The sequence below is a fragment of the Triturus cristatus genome, chromosome 1_2, assembly GCF_964204655.1.
Source record: "Triturus cristatus chromosome 1_2, aTriCri1.1, whole genome shotgun sequence".
In the NCBI taxonomy this organism is placed as follows: domain Eukaryota; kingdom Metazoa; phylum Chordata; class Amphibia; order Caudata; family Salamandridae; genus Triturus; species Triturus cristatus.
The window spans coordinates 728864531-728880038 of NC_140580.1; the positions used below are offsets into that span (position 1 = coordinate 728864531).

The 15508-nt window shown below is 47.7% G+C and overlaps 1 protein-coding gene across 2 annotated transcripts in view; it reads left to right on the forward strand.

Moving 5' to 3' along the window:
- VPS13D (vacuolar protein sorting 13 homolog D) overlaps nt 1–15508 on the forward strand; it is a 2738381-nt gene that overhangs the window by 143345 nt on the left and 2579528 nt on the right. For both annotated transcript variants that reach the window (XM_085608633.1, XM_085608634.1), the window contains exon 13: nt 12731–12904. In XM_085608633.1, coding sequence (XP_085464759.1) covers nt 12731–12904 — 174 coding nt within the window. The remainder of the gene's footprint in view (nt 1–12730; nt 12905–15508) is intronic.

Below are 15508 nucleotides of genomic sequence, written 5' to 3' on the forward strand. Positions count from 1 at the left end.
GTTCTTTCTGGTTTCTTTAATCCGATTAATCTTGGTTTAGTGTTCATTTTCAATGAATTGATAATGACTTGAATGTGTTACAAAAGTTGTGATATAGTCCTTGTAATCAGTATTTTTTGTTTTGGGAAACATTTTATTAAAGCAGACTTGCAGTATTTACATGTGCATCATGACTTGTGCCTATAATAACAGTTTCCATCACTAGTTACATAAACATGGGTACAGCAGACTTGTATAGTATTGTTATAGTGAATAAATAACATATTTATTCATCCTCGTTGTCGGAACTCTCATCCATTGTCTGAGGGGTACAAATACCTACCCTGAAGGTGTTCCATTTACCCCACATTCTCTTCCATTTTTTAGGGCATCCTCTGTGGACATACGTGGCTTTTTCTGCCGCCATAGTCACATCCATATCTTTACGCCAGTCCTCAAGGACTGGGGCAAGCGCTACTCCTCAAAGTCTGGCCACATTTCGTTTTGCTATCATCATCCCTAGGGTAGCCCAGGCTTGTGCAGTGTGATTTAGGTCTGTTGGTTCCCAGATGTTCCGGAGGCATCGTTTAGGCTCAGGTGGAACGGAAATGGCGCTAACCTCAGTAATGGTGTGCATCACTGCAGTCAAATATTGTTTATTTACAGGGCATTCCCAGAGTGTGTGCTAGAAAGTACCCACTCCCCCACATAGGCGTAGGCAGGACTGATCGGTGATCTTCCCTATCTTGTATAATGTTACTCTAGTAAAATAAGTCCTGTGGAGTACTTTGAGTTGTATTAGGCGTAGTCTAGAGGAAACCACCACCACTCTAGGGGATTCTATCGCCTCCTGCCAGTCTGTGTCGTCTGAGTCGCCAATTTCCGCCTGCCTTTCTGTCCGCAACTTCTGCATAGGGTCCTGCTGATTGTTTATAATCTGACGATACGTGAGGGAGATCGCTTTTTTGTCCATGGGATGTGTCAGAAGTCAGTCTTCCAATGGGGAGGCCTCAGGAAGGCTCGTGTTTAATGGGATAATCACCTCTAAAGCGTGTTTGATCTGAATGTAGCGAAACCACTGCGAGGTGCCATTTCGTACTGTTCCTGTACATGGGCAAAAGTGACCACCTACTCCCCCTTCGAGAGATCGCCCAGCCGGGAAATTCCTATTGCATCCCATTTCTGGAACCTTTTACTCTTACCAAGTGTGCCTACTTTGCAGGTGTCCCATAGCAGAGTTTGTTGAGTTAGTTTGTCTGACCAACCCAAGTATCGTGTGGCTGTGCGCCATATTTGGACTGTGTGCGCAGTGGGACCCGGAAGGCCTAGTTTCTTCTTTCTATTATATAGCACTCCATTGATCCCAGCCACACCTAGGGTATGCCTATCTAAGCGATATGCGTGGTCAGTCTGGGGCAAATGGACCCACTGATTAATCGCTGCTAATTGGGAGGCCCAATAGGAGATCTGGACATTGGGGAGCGCTATACCACCATTGTACCAACTTCTGACCAATTTTGCAGCTGCTATCCGGGCAGGCATTCCATCCCGTAATAGATTACCAACCTCTGATTCTATTGCTTTGAAATAGGCTGTAGGAACAGGAAAGGGTGTGTTCTGTAGCGCATATAGAAACCAGGGGAGTGCCATCATTCTAAAAAGGGCCGCCTTACCCAGTAGGGTGAGTGGCAGCGACTTCCAATGTTTGGCGTCTCATCGCAATCTTTGCAGTGGTTCTTGGAGATTCCGTGCCATAAAGTCATTTGGGTCAGACGTGATGTAGATCCCTAAATATTTAAAGCAATCCGATACTACCTTAACTGTACAGTCCTGCGGTAATACCGTCCGAGGTCCATATAAAATGTGCAGGACAGACTTTTCCCAGTTGATGGTGTAACCTGATACAGTCCCGTATTTTTCACATATGTGTAACAAACTATGAAGGGAGCAATTGGGGGATGCTATGTATATCAAAATATAATCTGCGTAGAGGGATATACGATCTTCCCATCCCTCCGTCCATCAAAGTCCGCGGATGATTGGGTCTCCTCGTACCCAGGCTGCCAAAGGCTCTAGGGTCAAGGCGAAAAGGAGTGGCGATGGAGGGCACTCCTGTCGTGTTCTGCGTCCTAGGGAAATTTCATGTGAGATATGCCCGTTAGCTACTACATGTGCGAGTGGGTTACTGTATAGTAATCCGACCCATGAGCAAAACTTTGACCCAAACCCCAAATGTTTAAGGACCGCAAAAAGGAACGGGCATTCGACGGAGTCGAAGGCCATCCTTGCGTCAAGTGATAATATGGCGGCCTCCTCTTGTATGGTATGTTTGCGGCTCATTATGCTTTGTAGGCGTCTGAGATTTAGGGCTGTATTTCTTCCGGGCATGAATCCCGATTGGTCCGGGTAGACAAGTTTAGTAAGGTATGGGGTCAATCGGAGAGCTAACGTTTTGGCCAGTATCTTTGCTTCTGTGTTGACCATAGAGATGGGTCGATAGGAGGTACTTTTGATGAGGTGGTTTACCTGGTTTGTGGGTAGCCACAATGGTGGCTATACGTTGGTCTGGGGGAAGTTCCCCTTGCTCTAAGCTAGCACTGTACATCTTTAATAGGTAGGGGGTCAGCTTAGCCGCCATGCGCTTGTAGAGTTCTATTGGGATACCATTGGGTCCCAGTGCTTTCCCTGACTGTATCTTGTGCATGCCTATTGTTAATTCGTCCGCGTTCAAGTCAGCCTCTAGTAACTGGGTCTCTTCCTTTGTGAGTGTTGGTAAACGAATATCTTTAAGAAATGCTGTCGCCTCTTGTATTCCAATCGTCACCGTAGCAGTGTAAACATGCTCAAAGTGCGTCGCTAATGCTCCCACTATCTCTTACGAGTCTGACGTGATGGTACCATCTTGTAATTGGAGCTCTTTCACCCACCTGTCCGTGCACGTTTGTCCAGCCAAGCGAGGAGCTTACCTGCCTTGTCCCCGGTCTCATAGACCCTGTGTTGCACTGCTCTGAGTCGGGTTCTAGCGTCCGCTTATAAATATTCTTTGTATTCGCGCTGTTTTGTACGTAAGTTATGTGCTTTGGCGTCTGTTGGGTCTTGAGCCTGCAGTGTCTCTAAGTGGGTCACTTCCTGTTCCAGGGCCTCTACCTCTTTTTTTCTGTTCTTTTTTATGACCTGATATCAGAGACATGGCCTGGCCCCTAAGGACCGTCTTATATGCCTCCCAAAGGATCAATGGGGAGGTCACTGACGATTCATTTTCCACTTAGTAGCTGGTTGTGGTGACGCGTAATTCTTTACGGATCTTGTGGTTATTCAGATACCCCTAGCAAATTGGGTACATTCGAGTTCGTGTTGGGATCTGTAGAGCGTAATCAGCTAAGACAGGGAAGTGGTCGGAGATACCTCTAGGTAAGTGCGTTACTTCCCTAAACCTGCCCACACTAGCTGTGGCCATAAGTATATAGTCTATACGAGAGAGACTATTATGAGCCCTGTAGGAAAGTAGGATCTGCTTCTTATAGTTACCCCCACTTTTTGCTGATGTTTCACTGTTTTTCGACTTAGTCTGCCTGGAATCCTGCTAATCAGGAACCCAGTCTATCTGCTTTCTCTCTAATTTGATTGCATGCACTCCAGATTGGAATCTGGGGTACCCTTATAAGTCCCTAGTATATGGTATACTATATACCCAGGGCATAGGTACCCCAGAGGCCTCTCAGGGGCTGCAGCATGTATTATGCCACCCCTGGGAGACCATTCAAAATGACACAACAGGTCTGCTACAGCAGCCTGTGTAAGGTGGTGCATGCACCCCTTACTTAGATATAGGTTCACTATATCTATCCATATCACTGCACATATACACCTATCAGTCACCCCTATGGCAGGCCTTATCAGTTCTGAAGGCAGGGTGCTGGGTTTTATGTGAGAGGGTGCCCATGCATGAGCAGAGCCCTTCTGCAGCCTTCGGAACCTCTATTCCGGGATTGTTTGTGATGCAGCCATACCATATATACTTATGTGCATTATAGCCTTGCGGTAAATGCTAACTTTAAAACGGCTGCATGGAAACATGCCGTGTTTGGTGTCAAACACCTTGGAATCATACCTCCACACCAGTAACTGGTGTGGGAGGTATGATTCCACCCTACTAGAGGGAGAAATATGACCGCACCGGTACACCCGGTTCCAGCTTTGCAAACCCTGGCATCACAAAATGGATGCTGCCAGCCACAGACACGAGTCTGCCCTCCTGCTGCTGGACGAAAGTTCGGCAGGGGACGGCTGGACAATAGGTTTTCTGTCACATGGAGTTGTGACCACCTCCCAGACAGGCTTTAGTGTATTAGGGCTGGGTGGGTGCACTCTGAGAGTCCTTTGATGTCTGCACTGGGGACACATTTGGTGTCCCTGTGCATAGTCCAGCTCAAACCGGTTGCAGGGGCTACCAGCCCCTGCTCTGGCGCGAAACTGGACAAAGGACATGGGTGTAGCCACCCCTCTGTCCTGACCGTCCCATAGGTGGGTCCCCAGAGTTTATTCCACCCCTTCCTTGGGTATAAAGTAGGAACCCCTGGCTACAGGACTTTAGATTTACCTGGACGAAACTCTGCTACAGAAACCAAGTACTTAAACTATCTACACTACACTGAATGACCGAAGAATCTCCCTTGGAGTAAAGGAGTTACTCCCCTGCAAGGCAGGCACCTAAAACGCATCTGACCGGTTTGCATCTACGCAGCTCCCGACGGACTCCGAAGATTTTGCAACACAGGAGGTGGGTTCCTAAGCTTCCCCGAGGCCAACCAGTGCTCTCAGCAAACATGAGATCCGCAGCACTCGTGGGGACCGTGCAACCCGAACCCCTGGACGCCGTGCACATTTGCAGCAGCATATGCTTTTTGGCTATCCCTGAGGCTGTGCTTTGGGCTACTTGTAGTCCAGACCCCGTGCAGTGATTCCACCGAAGATTACTGGCCTACACTCCACAAGTGTTCCGTAGGCTGGTATTCGAGGTCCCTCCTCGATCCCTGGTCCGTCAACCTGTGGGTCCCTGAGGAGGGAACTGTAACTTTAAGTGGGCTTGCCTGGTTGCTCCAGACGTGCCCTGACTCTCCATCGCTTGGGCAGTCCCCAGGACCTTGCTGGTCCACACCGAAGCATCTTTACTCTGACCGCGTGGGTTGCAGTTGCCAAGGCTTGTTGGTCTCCAATTCGAACACTGACCCCCCACCCCCAGCACTCGACATCCTTCGTGAGACAGCTCGCCTGCGGACTTTGGTCGTCGTGGACGTCTCCTGGTCCCCGTGGCTGCAGAGTCGAGGTTCACCTCATTGCACCTGAAACACCCGACATCGGTGGGCATTCGTCTATCGTGCCCCTGGTCACTGGCAAGTGACCCAGACTCTGTCCCCTCTGCTTTCAGGTTCGTCTCATCTTCGATCCAGGCTTGGCTCACCCCTGACACTTCTCATTTTCCCGACAGCAGCACTTTGCAGCATCACGCCATTGAAAACAGCGAAGATTCCCGACACCATTTGACACCTATGTACCCGGCTTCCCTGGGTTAGGTAACACGAGTACTCTGGGGCTCACATGGGTGCTGGCCTTACAACCTTCTGAGTTTGAAAGGGTGTGCTCAATGACCTCTCCTAAGTGTCCTTAATCTTTAAAATTCCAACCGCGACTTTCCCATAGGATTGTACAGAACTCCCGGCTGTGTTCTCACACTGCACGCGTCCCTCGTGGGTCCCCTGTGTCACTACCTTGGGTGGTTCCTTGGGGTCCCAGCGATTCTACGTGCTCTAGGCACTGTGTCTAGTCAAGTCGTGGTTCTTATACCACTTTCTTAATATATGGTTTGGTCTCCCCCAGTAAATAGCCCACTGTGTATTGTGCTATTTACTGTCGTTTTAGTACTGTAATATTGTGTGCCTTGCTGTCTAATCTCATAAATAGGGTAGTAGAAATAAATACATGTTCGAGGCATATGAGCTGCAGACTATACACTGTGCATAGATCGCCATCTGGTGTTGGGCCCGGATGTTTGCAGTTTGTTTTTCTTCTTGGACAATCTTTGGAAGTCACGAGTTCGGTGACTCCTCCTTCGGTCCGTACTGCGCATGGGCTTCGCCTCCATCCTCAGATTGTTTTTTTCCACCATCGGGCTCGGATGTGATACTTCGTGCTCCGGCTTCGAACTTTTCCAGTTCGACCTTCGACGGAAAATCCTCGTCCAAGACAAAAATCATCTTCTTCATCTCTCTCGGCGGCACTTCTCGATTCCAGACATCGGCACCGGCCTTCGGGCCTACCTCGACTCTGGTCTCGGCCGATGGAAAGGACTCCCTTCAAAAAGTGCCCAAAATGTGGGTCTAAATTTCCCCACACCGACCTGCATCAGGTGTGTAACCTCTGCCTCTCTCCCGAACACGAGGCCCGAGACTGCCCCGCCTGCAAGTCTTTTCGATCGAAAAAGACCATCTGGGATCGAAGAGCTCGACGCACCATGGCGCACTCATCGACTTCGGCTCCACCTGACATCTTCGGAGACGACACCGGAGCTTCGGGACAGCAGCACACCGAGCAGGAGGAAGACATCGTTAGCGCTTCCGAGGCCGACGACTCCGACCTGGAGGAGATCACACCGGCGCAGAGGGTCGTGAGTACTCTACCCCCTCCCACTCCCGTACCCACACCGAAAGAGACTCCGGTTACACCTTCGCCTCCGGGCCTAGGGAAAACCAAACATACAGCTTCTATCACCCCACCTTCGGGCCCGGTGTCGAAGCATCATAAGTCTCCCGGCGGCTCGGGCTTGAGCCAGCCTACTCCTGGTGCTGAAAAACACCGTTCGGCACCGAAGAAAACTACACCCAGTTCGGCTCCGAAGCCATCGGTCTCGAAACCTGCACTCTCGGTGCCGACAAAACATAAACATAAATTCCTCGGCACCGACGCTCCGGCGCCGAAGCCTGCCTCGGCACCGAAGAAATCGGAGGCCCCGAAAAAGCATGGCATGGAGAAACCATCGAAGCCCTCGGCTCCGAAAACATCGGCACCAACAGACGATTCGGTGCCAGGAGAACTATTTACGCCAGATCCTTATCAAAAGACTTTAACAAAGGATCCAAAGACTGGACATTTAACTTTGTCTTCCAAAAAACGACATTTAACCAAGCCAGATCCTCCTCCACCGCCAAAACGGAAGGACTCTGCCACATCTCCCTTCAGAGTACCCTCCCCACCACCTCCTCCACCTCCCATATCTCCGCCACTTTTGCCTCACCGCTCTCCAACCCCATCTCCAGACCCTGATTATGGAGATCCAGATTATGATCCAGCAGACGCCCCACTAGACCCCACACCTCCAGGGACACCAGACCCATGGGAGGATTACCACAACCCCGATGTACCAGATAGGCCTCAGGATTACATTTATCCATCCAGGCCATCTCCTCCAGAGGACTCCCTGGGGTTCCACCACTTAATACAGCGGGCGGCACACTACCATGGGGTAGAATTACACAGTGAGCCAGTTGAGGACGATTTCCTACTGGACACTTTTGACATACAAGATAAGGCCACAGCAATATTGCCCATGCTAAAAGGAGTAACCAAACATGCTGCAGAGGTGTTCAAGGACCCAGTCAGAGCTAGGGTATTAAACCCCAGGATAGAGAAGAAATATAAAGCAGCCCCCACAGATCCTGCATATATTAAAGGACCTGCTCCCTTAGACTCATTAGTGGTATCCACAGCTAGGAAGCGGTCTAACTCTCAATCATCAGGGGAGGCTCCACCACCAGATAAGGAGTCAAAGCTCTTAGATGCGTCTGGTAAACGCACTGCCTCGCAAGCTGCAAATATGTGGCGCATCGCCAACACGCAAGCACTGCTTGCACGTCATGATAGAGCACATTACGATGAGCTGGAGGCTATCATGCAACACCTCCCAGACAAACATAAACACAGGGCTCATGAGCTAATACAAGAGGGAAAGCTCATTGCCAACACCTCAATTAAATGTGCCCTCGACGCAGCAGACACAGCTTCTAGAGCTATAAACACCAGTGTTTTGCTTCGTCGTCATGCCTGGCTCAGAATCTCAGGGTTTAAGCCAGGCATCTATATTAAATCACCCCTTTGACCAACAACACCTATTTGGTCCAAAGGTTGACGAAGCATTGGAGAAAATGAAAAAGGACACAGATACAGCAAAGTCTATGGGGGCATTACAATTCCATACCCCTAGACGTTCATTTCGCCGTTCCTCCTTTCGTGGCACAGGCAGAGGTTACTCTGCCGATAGCGCCTCTACTTCCTACAAGTCCCCTCCTCAGACTACCTTCTCGAAGGGCTATCGAAGAGGTGGATATAAAGGAAACAATAATAAGGGCAGGGGCAAAACCAACACCACCCGTGCTGCCACACCGCCCACCCAATGACTTTCCCCCGCTCCCCCCAGACCATTCCACTCCGGTCGGGGGCAGACTACGACATTTTCTTCACACCTGGGAGACCATAACATCAGACAAATGGGTGACACAAATTATTCGGTCAGGCTACTGTCTCGAACTAACATCTACCCCACCCAATATTCCATCCAGGCACCGTACAATGTCACAAGAACACACCACACTGCTCAAACAGGAGGTAATCTCCCTCCTGCAAAAACAAGCTATACAGCAGGTCCCCGTCAATCAGCAAAATTTAGGGGTCTACTCTCTGTATTTTCTAATACCAAAGAGAGACGAGACCCTACGGCCCATTCTAGACCTCCGGCCTCTAAATGCATACATACATTCGGACCATTTCCACATGGTAACCCTCCAACAAGTTCTCCCACTCCTCTGCCTGGGAGACTTTCTCACTACACTGACTTGAAAGACGCATACTTTCATATTCCAATACACCCTTCTCACAGAAAGTACCTCAGGTTTGTGGTGGACGGTCAGCATTACCAATTCAGGGTTCTCCCTTTCGGGGTCACAACCGCACCACGGGTGTTTACCAAATGCCTAGCGGTAGTAGCAGCACACCTCAGAAGACAACACATTCACGTCTTCCCTTACTTGGACGACTGGCTGATAAAAGCCGCGTCCTACAACCAGTGTGTGCAACATACAAACAGCACCATCCAACTGCTCCACCAGCTAGGCTTCACGGTGAACCATCAAAAGTCCCACCTCATACCATCTCACACAAAGAAATATCTCGGGGCCACTATAGACACCTCCAAAGCTATAGCATATCCCAATTCAGCCAGAATCGCAAGCATACAAGCCTTGCGCCAAACATTCATTCTTCAGCACTCTCTCCCAGCGAGAGTGTTTATGAAGCTAATAGGGATGATGGCATCTTGCATCTTCATAGTGCCCCATGCAAGACTCCACATGCGTCCACTCCAAGAGTGCCTAGCACGGCAGTGGAACCAGGCCCAGAGACAGCTGACGGATCTGGTGTTGGTGGACGGCCGCACCCATCGCTCTCTGCAGTGGTGGAACACCACAAACCTTTCCAAAGGGCGGCCGTTCCTGGACCCGGTTCCTCAGGTGATTCTAACAACGGACGCATCGTTCTCCGGCTGGGGAGCGCACCTTCTACACCTCACAGTGCAAGGTAAATGGACGCCACAGCAAAAGTTAGTCCACATCAACCATCTGGAGTTACTGGCGATCTTTCTGGCCCTGAAATCCTTTCAGAAACAAATCTCAGCCAAAGCAGTCCTCATTCGCACAGACAATATGACTGCAATGTATTATATTCGCTTAGCACAGAGCATGTGGAGATGGGCAATCCCACAGAAAATCTTTCTCCTGGCACAACACGTCCCAGGAATACAAAACACCATGGCAGATCTGCTCAGCAGACAAACGCAGCAAATGCACGAATGGGAGCTACACCCACAAGTTCTTCACCCATTCTTTCACAAATGGGGGCACCCTCAGATAGACCTCTTTGCCACCCACGAAAACAAAAAATGCCCAAGCTTCGCCGCCAGATACCCACACCCATTGTCCAAAGGCAATGCGATATGGATGAACTGGTCAGGCAAATTTGCATACGCCTTTCCACCTCTCCCACTAATTCCATTAGTGGTAAGGAAGCTACAACAGCACTCCCTCACACTCATTCTGGTAGCTCCAACATGGGCCAGACAGCCGTGGTACACCACACTATTACAGCTCTCGGTGGTTCCACACCAAAAACTGCACCTCTCCCCATGCCTCCTAACCCAGAACCATGGAGAGATCAGGCACCCGGACCCAGCTCAGCTCAACCTTGCGATCTGGCTCCTGAAATCTTAGAATTTGGATACCTTAACCTTCCCCCTGATTGCATGAACATTATCAGGGAAGCCAGACGTCCTACCACTCGAGCATGCTATGCCGCAAAGTGGAAGAGATTTGTTATTTACTGCCGTAACAATACGATCAACCCTTTAGATGTGTCCATACAGAACATCATCTGCTACCTGCTCCATCTTCAAAGGTGTAACCTGGCATACACATCCATCCGTCTACACCTAGCAGCACTTGCTGCTTACCTGCAAAACAGACATCATTTATCTCTTTTCAGAGTGCCTGCTATTAAAGCCTTCATGGAAGGCCTTAAAAGAGTAATTCCACCCAGGTCACCACCTTCACCTGTGTGGAATCTAAACGTAGTTCTTACAAGGCTCATGGGTCCACCTTTCGAGCCAATGCATAAATGTGAACTACAGTGCCTTACATGGAAAACAGCTTTCCTCGTAGCTATAACTTCCCTTAGAAGGGTTAGTGAAATACAAGCGTTCACTATACAAGAACCCTTTCTACAGATACATCACAGCAAGGTGATCCTTCGCACAAATCCAAAATTTCTGCCCAAGGTAATTTCCCCCTTCCATCTCAATCAATCGGTGGAATTACCAGTCTTTTTCTCACAACCTCAATCGGTTGCGGAAAGGGCATTACATACTCTTGATTTTTTTTTGTCAAACCATTTTTATTGCAGGACCAAGTACAGCTTACAGCAACCAGGATGCATGTCAATAATGCAGGTTTCCCATCCTCCCCTTAATCATTAATCCGTGTAGTATACACAGCCGTACTGCCCACATCCCAGAGGCCGGGCGGCGTCATATAGAAACATGGCACATTAATACGAAACTGTCAGGAGCATACTTCCGGTGAAGAACCCCGCTGCCCGCTTTTGATCGCTGTCCCTCTGCTCCCCTAACTACCTACAGAACTTACAACCTACTTTCAGCAAACCTTAAACTTAGAAACTCCCCCTCCACCCACCCCTCCCTAGTGCCCTCCCGATTGCGCCTGGTCAGGAACATATAGCATGTGTGGCGGGTAACAGGAAAAATGGAGTAATCCCTAATCGTGCGTGCTTGGCAGGGGGGCTAGTGGTACGACTTCGTCCGATTACATACTCTTGATGTTAAAAGGGCTTTGCTATACTACATACAAAGAACGCAACTTTTCAGAAAGACTAAACAATTGTTTGTCTCCTTCTCTCCACCAAATAAAGGCAACCCCATCTCAAAATCAGGGATAGCTAGGTGGATTGTAAAGTGCATACAAATTTGCTATCACAAAGCAAAAAGAACATTATCTATTCCACCAAAAGCCCACTCCACAAGGAAGATAGGGGCTTCTATGGCTTTTCTAGGGAACATACCCTTAGATGACATCTGCAAGGCAGCCACATGGTCAACACAGCACACCTTCACAAAACATTACTGTGTAGATGTGCATTCCAAACAACAATCTAGTGTGCGCCAGGCTGTACTAAAGACACTATTTCAAACCACTGCAACAGTACTGGTGGTCGCCGCTAGGGTTGGGTACTGCTATATAGTCTATGCACAGTGTATAATCTGCAGCTCATATGCCTCGAACGGAATATGGTACTTACCAGTATGCATCTGTTCTTGGCATGTAGAGCTGCAGATCTATACACGCCCACCCGCCGCCCCGGCTACCTGTATCCGTTCCAGTCTATCTTATTTAGATACAACACACATGGGTTTCTTTACTATAATCACTATGCTCCATCTTTTCCCTGCTGGCGAAAAACAATCTGAGGATGGAGCCGAAGCCCATGCGCAGTACGGACCGAAGGAGGAGTTACCGAACTCGTGACTTCCAAAGATTGTCCAAGAAGAAAAACAAACTGCAAACATCCGGGCCCAACACCAGATGGCGATCTATGCACAGTGTATAGATCTGCAGCTCTACATGCCAAGAACAGATGCACATTAAAAATACTCAAGATTCAGGTGATCTGCCTGACACTGAAGACATTTGTGCCATCCTTTTAGTTTGGTCATTTCAGATTTTCACAGACAACATGACCACGATGTGGCACATCAACAAACAGGGCGGCATGGGCTCACACCCTCTGTGTCAAGAAGCACTGAAGCTGTGACCTTGGGCTCAGCCTCTTCAGTTCGGGTTGGTTGTCAAGTCACCTAGCAGGTTCCCTGAACGTCTTACTGACAATAAGTGATATCTCCATCCGGATGTGGTTTAGTCACTCAAAATGCTGTGAATGACTTAGCTCCTTTTAGTTCTCAGCTTTTATGTCGACTGGTCCTTGATGGATGACCTTCTATCTATTGGCATGTTCAGGGGTGCAGATATTCATAGATTCACTTTGTGTGCAGTCTGTTTGTCTAGACTTTTTCAAAAATTAACCATATGTTTTTGATTACTAAGTTGTTTGTCTCTTTATTCTAATCTTTTTAAATTAGGGTCTGATGATTTTTTTGACCCAGCAACTGATGCATCTAGCTTGAACACCTTCACGAAAAGAGATAACGTCTTTGCTAAACTCAACTTTCAGCTGCAAGCTGGCAGTGTTACATTATTGCACAAGAAAGGCCATGATAAGAAGGAAACGGCATTCATGCAATTGGAGTTTTCAGGTTGGTTAATCTATTTGTACTATTATTGTAAAATATTTTAATGCTGAACGACACTGCAGTAGATTTTGTGATTATTCTTTGGAAACCGTAATATTGCTCTAGAAATGTGGTGGGTTGGGAGATAAGAGTACACTTCTAGGTGCACTTTAAAGAAACTATTTATCTCACTGGTTTCCTGTCTTAGTAGACCGAATACAGCTTGTGTAGGCACCTTGAAATACACTGTGGACAATTATGAGTTAAGAGTTTCAGTTGAAGTCCATACATTGATGATAATGCCGATTCTTTTGTAGTCTTCTTTTTTTACAAAATCTTTTTAACTTTGGCTGAAGTTACCATACAGTGCAATAATTACATGCGTTTGTACATGGCTGACATCTTCGCATCGCAACAATTTTCTGTAAGAGATGTATGAGGTTACGGGTCATACATGGCTCCAAAGGCCCACATCTGCAACAGGCCATGCACACAAACAGTAGACAAAGAGTCTCAATGTATCGGTCCCTCCCTCCCTCCTGAGTTTTTTTAGTCTTCCATGTTGAAAATCAAGTCATGTAAATTGTCCCTTTTGAAAGATTACATATATTCATTTCAAAAGAATATACAAATCCAGCACTTTTTGTGTCAAGGTGACGCTTTCTCAAAGCTACAGAGTGAACAAAAATCACATATGCAAGAGACTTCTTAATATTGTTCTTCATGATCTCGATAGATTGCCATGTCTGCTAATTCTATCAGGAAAGTTACTCGCTCTCAAACACAGAACTATAAAACCGCCAGCTGAGAAGAAATTATTAATAAAGGAGGAGTCTGTTTGCTCACAATTGTTTTGCTTCATAGGACTGTAGATTATTCTGGCCTAAAAAGCCTCAGATTTAATCAGAGAGTGTACTAATCGAAGTCGAAGTAAGAAATTGCATCTTAAGGATGTTGGGACACAACACACACCTAGAATGTCCAGTAGTGCTTTAGGGCCTGATGTACAACTCATAGAAATGGCGAATCAGTCTCAAACTGATTGGCAATTTCAAAAACAAATAATAATCCATATTTGTAAAGCGTGAAAATATCACCCCTCAAGGTTTCAAGTCCCTGGGGGCCGTCTGGGAGATTAAGAGAGCTATTGCCCAGAGTCGCATGATGCTGAGCTGCTGCCGGCGCCGGGTATCGAACCTTGAGCCCCGCGCTCTGCAGTGAGCCGCTGCGCCACATTGATGATTAAACATTGCAAAAAACAGGATATCCTACAGAATGAACAACAAATTCAGCAAAGGCGACTTGGAATTGTGAATACTAACTAAATAGTGATTATGTACGCTATATGTATGAATCATTAGCAAGTTACAAAAACGGCAGATGTCATTTCCAAAATGACACCAGGTCGAAGTGATTGGGAACAGGTGGACACATGTTCAGGGGTGCAGATATTCATAGATTCACTTTGTGTGCAGTCTGTTTGTCTAGACTTTTTCAAAAATTACCCATATGTTCTTGATTACTAAGTTGTTTGTCTCTTTATTCTCCCCCCCCCCCCCCCCAGCAACAGGGATATTCTACATCAGAGGGTGCTTTGATGCAGCAGTGATCTTCTGTGTGCTGTTTAAACTGTTTTGATAGGCCCTTACCTGCAGAAATCCAAAGTGTGGATTGAGCCTGTCTGTCTCCTAGGAGATTCTGAACAAGAGCAGCAGCTTCCAACTCCCTGGCCAGCAAACCTTGTCTGAGGTTGCTGGGACCTTATATAGTATGCTAGTGGTTGGTACATTTATACACTGATTGGTGGTTATATCTGATGTTTCTATTGGATTGTGGTTAGTATCCTCATTGGTTGGGTATTTGAGTGTTCTGATTGGTTTCTGGGTCTGTGATGGAATCAATGTAGGTTTGGGACTAGGGCTAGGGTTAAGATTTCTATTGGAAGTAGGGATTAGGGCTTCCTGTGTTATTGGCTGTTGGGACTAGGGTGGGACTAGAGCTAGGGGTAGGCCTTTAACTGGAAATAGCGATTAGGGCTTCTGGTGTGATTGGTTGCTGGACTGGGTGTGGGACTAAGAGTAGGGTTAGGCTTTCTATTGGAAGTAGAGACTAGAGCTTCCTGTGCCATTGGTTGCTTGGACTTGGGTTGGGACTACTGGTAGGGCTAGTACCTCTATTGGACGTAGAGATCAGGGTTTTTGAAAGTCATTGGGTGCTTGAACTAGGGCTGAGATTGGCTGTAAGGTCCTCATCCCCTATTGGTTCTAGATTTTAGGGCTAGTGTTGTGATTGGATTGGGTTAGGGCTCCCATTGGCTGAAAGGGTCACCTGATTACTAGGGCTATAAAAGGCCGAGGCTGAGGGCGTCTCAGCCCAGGCGGAGAGGCTAAGGGCATTTACCTGTTTGAGCCTGTTCGAGACTGGTCGGGACTAGGGCCAGAAATGCTGCCCATGTTCACTTTCAGTAATAGCTTCCCCACACCATCCAAAAACATAGTAACAAATGCACACCAAATGTACACCACACACAACCCTATGCACAGACCAATATACCAGCATGTACTACAAACCCAACCAAACCACATCTATACACCCTTCTATCCCAACTACCACACATACCCACCATCA